Consider the following 11196-nt stretch of genomic DNA (forward strand, 5'->3'; position numbering starts at 1 on the left):
AATAGTTAGTAAAATAAGATTTGTTAATAGAGTTTTCGAATATTTATTCAGTTCTTTGCTGCAGGTATTAGGATTCTACAGTGGACTCGGGACCCGACATTATTTAGTAGGTCGGATTCGAAGATCGGACTCGAAATGTCTGTAGCTCCATACTTTACTATTAGTAGTAGTTCTCTTTACTTATCTGCTACAAGTACAACTACAGTACAAAACAATATAGATAAGTTATATTTTTTAAAGTTTCAGATGATAAACAAAATTATGAAAGCTTCCTGCTTTATAAAGGATTTAGTTAGTGTTTTTTTACGGGTAAATGAGAATCTGAGAATGTTGCACTAGTTCAGTTCATCGAGATTTTGTTTTTGGCACACTTAAAATGGTATCACTTTGTCTCAACATATTAAAAAAGTATTTCAAAGACTTTTTACCGATCAAAAATCGCTTCAAAATTATATTATAGTTAAAATCGTTGCAATAACTGTACCGTACGAGAATCTATCTCGTTTACCCCAAAATTTCGTTCTATAGTTTTGTAAGCTTAAAAAAGATTTTAAAAACTAATTTAAAATGGAGGAAATCCAGCGAACATTCGGAGCATTGGACTACGTTGTGTTCGGAGGACTCTTCCTTATTTCCGCTCTCATCGGAGCCTACTTTGCTTACAAGTCTCGCAACAAATTTGCTAGCAGTGATGATTACTTGAATGGTGGACGAAAGATGCACGCCATACCTGTCGCTTTCTCACTTACTGCTAGCTATGTATCAGCCATAACAGGTAGTTGATAACATTGCTGCTTTAATGATACCATTTAATCACCAAAAATGTGTTAAAATGTGTAGGCCTACTATAAAGCAATATAGTTTTTTTTTGCGATAATAAACAATCTGGCCATATTTAGCCTCACAAAGTCAAACTACTTTACAAGACAAAATACAAATAAATTGCAGCATGATATACAGTTTATAATACCCAAAACACTGATTGAAAGGAATTTGTTTATGTTTGATGATTGCGAAAATTGTTACGAATTTTAAGTACGTGTTTTAAAACTATAAACTTTTACTTCAAAAGCAGGCATCAAATATATTGTTTATAACTAGCCTACACATATAGACGATTTTGGTCAATTTTCAGTAATTGGAACTCCGTCGGAATTCTATATCTTCGGCACAATGTTCACTTGGTACATTTTGACAAATTTTACTTCGGCTATCGCTGTGGCTGAGATATATGTTCCGCTGTTCTATAGAAGCGAATTCAAAAGCAGCTACGAGGTAAGCTGTTTCAAGGCGTAATCCGATTTTGCGTAAACATATACTCGAATCTACAAATACGTACAACCTACACACAACAGACAAACGTGCTTAGTGGTGGATGCATATTTAAGGACACACGCACATTTGCAATGGAAGATGCTAACGCACTCACTCACATATCCACGCACTAACACAGTTACACATTCACGCGTTTACGCACTCACGCACTTACATACGCACGCAATCACGCACTCACGCGTTTACACACGCATTTACGCACTCACGCACATACCCACGCACTTACACACTTACACATTCACGCACTCACGCAATGACACATCCAATTACACACGGACTAACGTACTTACACACTCACGCACTTACACAAGCACTAACGTACTTACACACAAGCACGCACTCACGCGTGCATTCACGTACTCACGCACTCACCCACGTATTTACCTAAGTTCAACTTAAAACCAAACAAATGGTCATTTCTTTAGCAGTTTTTACATTTTAAGTATTTGGAGGCCCGCTTCAACAAAGGAGTTCGGATTATGTCTGCTTCGTTCTTCACGATTGGACATTTCGTCTACATGGGAATTGTTATTTACGCACCATCTTTGGCACTTAACGCAGGTAAGTGCACTTATTTATTCTCGGGTTTAACTGGATAAAAACAACCTCCTTGCTATACAACACGATTTTAGAATTTATTTTAGGATACATAAAAGGTAGTTATTTTTTCTCGAATTCAACTTAAGGAGTTATCTACGAGGACACAGCAGCGCAAACCAGTAATGCAAACATCCAAATTGGATTTAAATGTTACCCAAGACAGGTCCCAGTCCAAGTCATTTTTATACCAAGTCAACGCCATGTCACACAAATGCATTTAATACTTATTGTTAAAAAAATCAATACTTGACGCAAAGGAAACAATTCAATTAAAGCACGCTATTATTAGAATTTTTTTACGAAAATGACTTAAATCCAAGCCAAGTGATTTGTCGAAATTACTTAAGTCAAATCATTTTTGCACGAAATGCTAAGTCAAACCAATTCATTTACGAGCAAACGCTGAAGTAAAATTACGTTAAACTATTGACTAAAGTTAATACAGCACTTGCGCAAACTATTCATTTTGATTGTATTGACTTTGGTCAGTTGGGTGACCTGTGCTAGTCAATCTTACACGCCTAGGAATACACCAAAGTATAAAGCAATAATCGTGCTACTCATATTTCTAGTAACTGGTCTTGATACTTGGACTTCTGTGATTATTACTTGTGCTGTGTGCACGTTCTACACTGTACTGGGCGGTTTGAAGGCGGTCATATGGACCGATGTGTTCCAGTTTATAGTGATGGTCGTTGGATTTCTGGCTGTGATCATACAAGGCTGCATAAAGATGGGAGGGATGAGTAATGTGTGGGCCATCGCTGAAGAACGCGGAAGGATTGACTTTGTACAGTAAATATGATTGACTTTTGTGCTGTAAAATAAAATTTTAAACTAAGTTGATAAGAAAGATAAACACGCATACGTGTTTAACAACTGTAGTCTAGCACTTTTGAAGTTGCCATTTGGCCAACGATAACGGCCTACGTATCATAATACACCAAAAGCCATCACAGACTCACCGAATCAGTCGATCAATGATGCAAGCAAGGCAGGCTTGAAAAACAACTAGTCTACAGAGAGATTCGAACTCACGACCTCTGACTCTAATGGGACAGTAAGTTGGTACGACTCGCAATTAAGCGATCGATGTTTTACTTGAAGTTTTGAGTTCGATCCTCGATACCGGCACACCTTCTGGTTGATAGTGTGTGGAGGAACGATTCGAGGTGTAGCGACCAACGGGCAGTCACACGTCATGGTACAACGATACCTTTCCTGCAAGACAGAAAAACACGCCAAAGCGTAAGGAGGAATATATAGTATTTTTTTCGTTTCTAACATTACTTTAAATATAGGTGCTGGCGTTTCTGAAATACAATAAAAGCTTTTTATGTTCCAATATTTAGTTTTAAAAATAGGATATACTAAGGAATTGTAAATAAACTAAGCAACTATCGCCGACAATTAATTAAACAATAATTATTTAGCATACTCCGTTTGCATCAAAGTTCAATCTAACAAATTTAAGGTATATGGCAGTTCTGTTTAAAGCATGTTGTATTTTTTAAATTAACTTGTTTATTTAACGGTACATCTTTTGTCATAGGGCGGTTTACCTAACCGGTATTGGCAGGGCATTCACAACGATAGTGGCAGGCCTTTGTGGCCTTGTAATGTTCGCCTATTACGCCGACTGCGACCCTTTCTCTGCGGGCTGGGTGTCAGCCACCGACCAACTCACGCCATACTTCGTCATGGACATCCTCTACTCCACGCCCGGGCTGCCTGGAGTCTATTTGTGCAGCGCCTTTAGCGGAACTTTGAGGTGGGTCAACTCAAGGTCAATTTGGGAGTTAACATAACTCTTTAAATAAAAGACTTTAATGAATCACAAGCATTATAGGTTTCCTGTTATCAAATACTTAATAACATGTTTTATCATGCCTTGCAGTAACTGGACAATCACAATGTCGCCCACTGACTTAAGGTCTTTGTATTTTTATTTTATTTTGTTTAAGTTGAAATTTTAAAAATTTTACTCGATTTAATGCTGAGATAACTTTTTGCAACAGTTTTTTTTTGAAGGGTTGGCTTGACCGACAGGAAAATTGAAGAAAATAACATTTACTTGCTTCTAGTGTGTTAAAATAACCACATGCCAAACTAAAGCTAAGCGTTAATAAAGAGACCTATATAAAAATTTAAGAGACAATTTGAGTCACTCAAAACAACTTACAAAACGTCGAGACGAATGCCGAGCCGATCCAATAAACTTTGCATTGCAAGCCACTTTAAAATTCGTTTATTGTATACTATAAAACAGGCGTGCACCCGTTTAAACCGACGATCGTAATGTGTGTGTAGGTGGAGTGACTGTAAACCAAATATGTGGCCACGGGCTGGACAAATTTCGGGAGTTTTAAGAGGCCATATACTGAAGAAATCCCAAGTAAACGTCAGCATATCAAACACAATTATTTCTGTCATTCGGTAGATTTGCAGATAAAATTGACCATGCATTTAACGCGCCTTTTTTTAATGGAACATAAAACTATTGTCAGAGTGTTCGTGTCGCGGGCGTAAAACTAAAGCCCATTAAGCGCCACAGGTTGCAGTTGGACCAACCCTACTTGAAAACATTTTAAAGTGACCCGCAATGTTACCCGATTCACCTGTAAAAGTATTCAACGAAAGGGCTTTTAATTAATTTGTCCGAATGATTTAAGCCAAATTCAATTAATTTGTTCCAAATTATTTTAAAAAAGTCAAGTCATTTGGCTAAATTATTGAAGTCAAAGTCAAGTCAATTGTCCAAATGACTAAAGTCAATATCAGGTTACGGTCCAAATGATTTAAGTCAAAATAAAGTTATTGTTCAGCTTACTAAAGTTAACGTCAAGTATTTATTTTTCAAATGCTTCATCACTTATCATTGTGTCACAGAAACTTGGTAAGCGCTGAATTTCGTTCCGTAGAGTTTGCTAATAGTTAACGTTTCATTTAAAGAGCTGTAAGCTACAAGGCAATTATAAAACGACTAAGATGATCTCCTACTGAGTGCATATGTACATTTTCTGATTATTTGTGTCATTGATTTATATTATAATGCTGTAGTTTTTCAAACATTGTTCTTTTAGAGAGGGTGTTACCCGTTTTACTTTCTCTCCCAGCATATCTTTAACAGATTTTTATTTAAAAATTGCGATACTGTAACATTGCCATGTTTTTAATCCCACAGTACTGTTTCGTCTGGTATAAACGCAATGGCCGCGGTTATTTTGGAGGACTTCATTAAACCACACAAGAAGTTATCGCCAAAGGTGTCACTCATAATCTCAAAGGTAATCCCCTAAACCTAAAGATTAGTAAATATTTTAACTCTGTATCTTTATCTGGCTTCAGCAGAATTTTCTTAAGACTTTCGGTATACTGTTTATATACAGGTATGTCCTGCGAGACATTAATGCAGTGTTTTTGAACCTTTTTAATGTCGTACCCTTTGAGCTTTCATGAAATTTTCTTGTACCCCTGTCTACGATGTCCGACAGAAGTAAATAAAATTGTAATAATACGATTAAATGCAGTGTAATTATACCTTATGTGTTGAATGCATGCAGTAAAAAACAGTCTTGTAAGTTCAACAATATTTAAAACACACAAACAATCAGTCAATTTACAAATGGCTTTTTTGTTGCTTTTTGTAAATTACGCATTCTTCACAAATATGCCAAAATAGCGCATAATTTTACACAGCATTTCATAGCCCCTGCTTTGGTGCTTCGTACCATCAAGGGGTATACGTACCCCTGGTTAAGAACCCCTCATTATAGCATAAAACTAACTTGTTCAAAAAAGTTTAACTGTTCCGTTAATGCACTTGTTAACCTTTTCAGCTATTAATCATATTCTTCGGCGCCTGCTGCCTTGGTATGGCGGTCGTGGGTTCGAAGCTCGGCGGAGTCCTAAATGCTATACTAAGCCTTAGTAGTACGACATCTGGCCCAATGGCGGCACTCTTCATGATGGGCTGGGCATTCCCCTGGTGCAATTCGTGGGTGAGTTGAGGAAATAGATGCCCAATAATAACGAGCCGATATACGATAACAAAAGGAATTATCGGTGCCGATTCGATACCGTATTAATTAATACACTGAAAGCCATTGCAGATTCACCGCATCTGTCGATCAATGATGCAAGCAGGGCAGACTAGAAAAACAACTAGCCTGCAGTGAGGTTCGAACTCACTACCTCCGGTCAAGCCGAGAACGTCGCTCTACCAACTGAGCTATGCAGGCTCAGAGAAGAGCGAATCGAGAAACAACCATTCGCCAATGGTTGCTCAATCTGTTAGTACAAGCAACTTTATATTGATTTCTTTCCGTATTAATTAATGAATTTTAACCGTGATTTGTGATTCATCGCAGCTATTTCTTCCAATATAATTTAATAAAAATAGTAGTAGGTTAAAAACTGGAGGTACTTCAACTTTTCATCGATAATGCAAATGGTAAAGTATTCTGAAGGGGTTTATCTTTGTAATTTCCAACTCAATCTATTTCGCTTGTTCGATCATAGTTATGACGTCAATTGTTATCGAATTGGATTGCAAAACTTTGGTCCCAGGGTTAAGTTGTCGGAATAAAATTTAAATTATTGGATATTCACAGTTTTAATCAAACAGAAATCAAGAATCCGGATATAATGCTGTGACAAAAAAGAGAACAAAACACACAGTTTACAATGGTATGAAAAATGGACGTTTTCTATCTTATCTAATAGCAAAGACGCTGCGTTTCTTTATTACATAGTTTGAAGTGAATCATATGGAACTTCCTTCTTTATCTTCATAAAAACTGTGATTTATCATTGGCCAACCTAAAGTAAGTTAATAAATGGAATTTTCTTTGAGTTACTTGACTATCAGTAACAACTGGTAGTACACCTAAAGCCATTGCAGACTCGGTTATTTTAAAATTCCGTGGAAGTTGCTAAAAAATTTTAAAAAAATTTGTCGAAGAAATACTTAACTAACTAACTCAAACTAAACTATTCAAACGCTATCCTTGTGAAACATGTGTTGCTGCGCTAAGAAACGTGGTCATTAAAATCGAAGTTATTCTAAAATTTCGTATGTAAAAACAATTCGCAAACTGTTGTATTGCCTTTTAGAATGCGTGACAATTTGTTTAGTTTAGTTTTAATGACTGTTGATGAAACGGTGGTCAATGTTCCCCACTGTAGAATTATACAAAGTTTCGTAAAATTGAAAAAAAACAATGTATTTTCAGGGAGCATTTGCTGGCACAATAAGCGGTATGGCAGTTGGAGTTTGGTGTTACATCGGCAGCACCGTTTACCCTCCCCCTGTACATTTCTTGAGGGTGCTTCCTCTAAGCACAGAGCAATGCGTATCTCCTAATTCTACTACAACCATGGCACCTTCTACATTGACAACAGGTTGACGTTTGAATTAAACTATAGAAGTATGATTTTTTTTTGATTTTTTTAAACCCAGTAATCAACCTGATTAGAATCAGTTCATGATTTGCAGGCAACTTACATGTAAAACGCACAGCGTATAATAACTATTTGTTATGTAAACAATAATAACGGACCCCATAACTTGCGATAGTGGGGTTTTACTATTAGGCAGTGGATACTAGCATCAAAAATAAAGGTTTGGTTCTTTTGTTTGCAGCCCGTAACGAAATCATAACAAATTTTTAACCTGTGTTTTCAGATTGCTTGGATGCAATATTTCAAATCCGAAAGCAACTCAGAATTACAATACATTTTACAGACTTATTTCCAAGCACTACCAGCCCGACCCCTTACAGACCTCCAGTTGCTGAATTCTATGCTCTATCTTATCTCCTGTACAGCATCGTTGGCTTTACTGTTTGTATAGTTGTTGGAAACATCGTATCATTATTGACCGGTAAATAAAATAAAAAGTAATAAGCAAGAACTAATTTTACATTGCAGTCGCTTAACTTGGTCAATGTAACTTAAATGTTTGCTCAATTTTCTAAGGGATTTACATCAATCAGTTTATTTTACCCTATGAACGATAACACACATATGTGTGTTAACAAGTTTCTGAAGCTCCTTTTTGATCAACGATTAAAGCTTAGGGATTTGTAGGAATCCGAAACCGGCTTTCAGTCGAGGTTTATTTAGTGGTGGGATTCAATTTTTTTGTCAACCGGTTCTATCACATAAGTAAAACTTTTCATCCGGTTCTGTTACAAAACGTCATAATTTTCGGTTCATAATTAAAGTAGTTGCAATAACAGGATGCAACACAACAATGCAATTTTCAGACAAACTATCACAAAGGAAAATTACAATAATTATAAAAATTAACACTATGTTACGTGAAAACCTGACCATTGTACATTTTGAAAAAAACACGTGAACTTATTGGATCTTAAAAATTGGTGTATCAGATAAGATGCAAAAATCCGTTGACAGTAACCAGTAATGCTAACCGGTTCGCTGATCTTATAAAATTTCGTGAGACGGTTCTATAGAACCGGTGCCAACCCGCTGAATCCCACCACTGGGTTTATTTATATTTTAGGTGAACAGGTTTTTTTTTCCTACTTATAAATGCTAGTTAATGATTCTCAAAACTATATGACGCGACACAGTAGTGAGCCTTTGAAAAAATCACGCCTAAATTTAAAGGTACGTGGACTAGTTTTCGGAGGTCCATAAATGCCTAATTGAAATATTTGTGCAACATATAAAAACATGGAAGAACAAATACGTTACTTAAAAATGTTTTAGCGCCTTCTCCTTTAATATATTTAAACTACAAGACAATTTCACATTTTTATATATATTTTAGTTTTGTGAAATCAAATACAGTAATAAAGTGAAATATAGTTTTATCGCCTTAGAAAGCTCAAAATATGGCATATAAATTATTTGCAACCAAAATATATTTTCCCTAATATTTGGCGACAGGTCGTCAGGACCCGAACAAACTTCCACGTGGTGTCACCATTCCCTTCTTCGACCACGTGGTTTTTAAATGGATTCCCGCCAAAACGCGGCGCTTCCTTTGGTGCGGAGTTCCTTACGACAAATACGAGAGCGAGGTTCAACAGGGAGATAAAGAAAAAAATGGACAGTTTAGGCTGGAAAAGTCTTGTAACGGAAAAAGCAACTTGGCTTACGAAGCTAATACGAATGATGAAACTTGGTTAAAGACAAGGGGCCATTTACCTTTTACTACAACTTTGTAGTTATTCTGTAGAAAAAAGAGGTTTAAATAATAGTTTGTGTGTTACTGTTACTGTGTAAATTTCTTTTAATTAACAATAAAATAAACAGCACTTTAACATTGCCAAAAATCCAACCATATGACGGCAGGAAGATTTATTAAAATCAATTAAAAATGTGCTTTTTTAGTTGCATTGTCCTGTTATATTAATATTTGTATTGATTTATTTTAATGATTACTCTCATGACCTTCTAAAAGTTGATTTATTAGTAAAAAGATATAATTTCATTTGCTTCCCAAATATATTATTGTTTGATTTTTGTTTGTTACTCGTATAGCATACAATTCTTACAATAAATACCAGAATAAAAAATCAATATCAAAAGAAAAAACGAAATGGACATCCCCTTTCATTTAAAGAACTTAAAGACTTTTCCGTTAAATTTGATTCGGAACGTTAAAGGCAAAATTAAAAAAATGATAGCATTACACAGCTACGTAAAACAGGGTTCTGAGTTCCCGGGGAGCAGTGAAAGACCGTTAATTATACCAAGTCATCTGCTCCAAATAACATCGAGTCAGCTGCTAATGTTCTTCTAAAATTTCAAGACGTACCTTGCGTGACCAATGTTTAAACTTTAATTAGCGCTCTTACGCCTTCATCCCTTACAATCGTTGCCGAAATGCTCAAAGACGAAAAATTGTGTCGAGGTCCGTGGATTGTTCTAAAAAATCCATCTTATTCATTAAAAGTTTGCACACTTATCAGTTTCAAACTTGCTACTGCAGGTTCTGTCCACCGATGCCAATAGATAAGTAATTCTTCCAACCGATCAATTTTCTCAGGCGTATTACAGCCGAGGAAATTGGGTAAAGTTTGCGTAAAAATGTTACCGTTGGTAAAAGTAAATAAAAAAGCATATTCGCACAAACTAACTACTTTAGCGGTACTAAAATGAACAAATTAAAATTAAAATATTTTTGGCCGAAAACGCACAAGTAATATGTTTCTAGAATTTAATTTTAATAAATGACTATAGAAAAATCATTTTGCCCTCAGGATTAAAATTATTTTCTCGTATTTTACTATTTGGTGCTTTATTTAAAACTCACTTCAGTTTTTGTTGCATAGTTATTTATATTTCTACGTTTAAGGACAATCAAGTTGATACAGACATATTTATACTCGACCCGCGATCGTTATGCCTTCCTGCTCTTTAAGAAATAAATTTGGCGACACCTGGTTTTAAGCAATTCGATTCTGATTTTTAGCGTCAAACTTGTCATTTGTGAAATAACTTGAGCTTAAGTCAGGTCTTTTCATAATATAAGAAGTGGATTTCCAGTCCAAGTCATCATATCACACTTTGTCGCATAGACACCACAAGGTTTTTTTGGTTTTTTTTCTAATAAAAAAGTATTAGTTACAGGAAATGACCGATTTAACAAAATAGGGCGATCACTTTGGGTTGTCTGCGGAGTCTCTAAATGTAAAAAGATTCTGAATCCGTTATATTTACGGTACATAGTGGAAAACCAGGCAGAAACCACACATTTCAAAACCAATTTAAATTCGAACAACTCTAATTTACGGTCACGTAATATGTTTGCTCTCCAATTCCATAGCGTTGATACGAGGCAAAACGAAGCCAATATTTTGCGTAACGTTGTTGTGATGACAAGTTAAGCTCAAATCTGGATCGTTTAATTAAGAGGTCAGCTTCCTCCAAATTAAACTACAATAGGCCTACTGAACTGCATACTTCAACAATTTAAGTCGATGGTGATAACCAAATAACTAATATCTAAAACAAAGTTACTCAGCTACGCGATAGTATTTTTTTTTATAAGTCTTATAAAAAAATGCAAATTTAGTAGGCTACCCTATCGGGTAATATTTCTGTGCTTTTCACAGACGATTGAGCTGTCTTCAATATAAAAAAAGCTTATTTTTATGTGATTTTGTTCCCCAGGATTGCAATAATATAACCTGGTGTATTGTTACGTCATTGTAACGTGACAAACAACATACAACACAGACAAACTTTCGCAAAAACTTTTCTATTTTTATAGAAGATATAACT

The 11196-nt window shown here is 35.6% G+C and overlaps 1 protein-coding gene across 1 annotated transcript; it reads left to right on the forward strand.

The window, feature by feature from the left end:
- Window positions 1–567: 567 nt before the first annotated feature.
- Window positions 568–9134, forward strand: LOC146135242 (sodium-coupled monocarboxylate transporter 1-like). The gene is made up of 11 exons (XM_083395719.1): window positions 568–775; window positions 1136–1275; window positions 1779–1896; window positions 2508–2730; window positions 3043–3183; window positions 3488–3706; window positions 5120–5222; window positions 5775–5936; window positions 7170–7338; window positions 7682–7825; window positions 8854–9134. The coding sequence occupies exons 1-11, from the start codon at window positions 568–570 to the stop codon at window positions 9132–9134; spliced, it is 1908 nt and encodes a 635-aa protein (XP_083251845.1).
- The last annotated feature ends 2062 nt before the right edge of the window (window positions 9135–11196 follow it).

Source organism: Ascidiella aspersa, chromosome 8 (genome assembly GCF_963924565.1).
Source record: "Ascidiella aspersa chromosome 8, kaAscAspe10.2, whole genome shotgun sequence".
In the NCBI taxonomy this organism is placed as follows: domain Eukaryota; kingdom Metazoa; phylum Chordata; class Ascidiacea; order Phlebobranchia; family Ascidiidae; genus Ascidiella; species Ascidiella aspersa.

Bases quoted from the DNA above. Each gene is read 5' to 3' on its own strand.
- LOC146135242 (XM_083395719.1), top strand. From the start codon at position 568: ATGGAGGAAATCCAGCGAACATTCGGAGCATTGGACTACGTTGTGTTC. The intron at 776-1,135 runs GTAGTTGATAAC...GTCAATTTTCAG, and splicing joins CTATGTATCAGCCATAACAG to TAATTGGAACTCCGTCGGAA. The intron at 1,276-1,778 runs GTAAGCTGTTTC...TTACATTTTAAG, and splicing joins AATTCAAAAGCAGCTACGAG to TATTTGGAGGCCCGCTTCAA.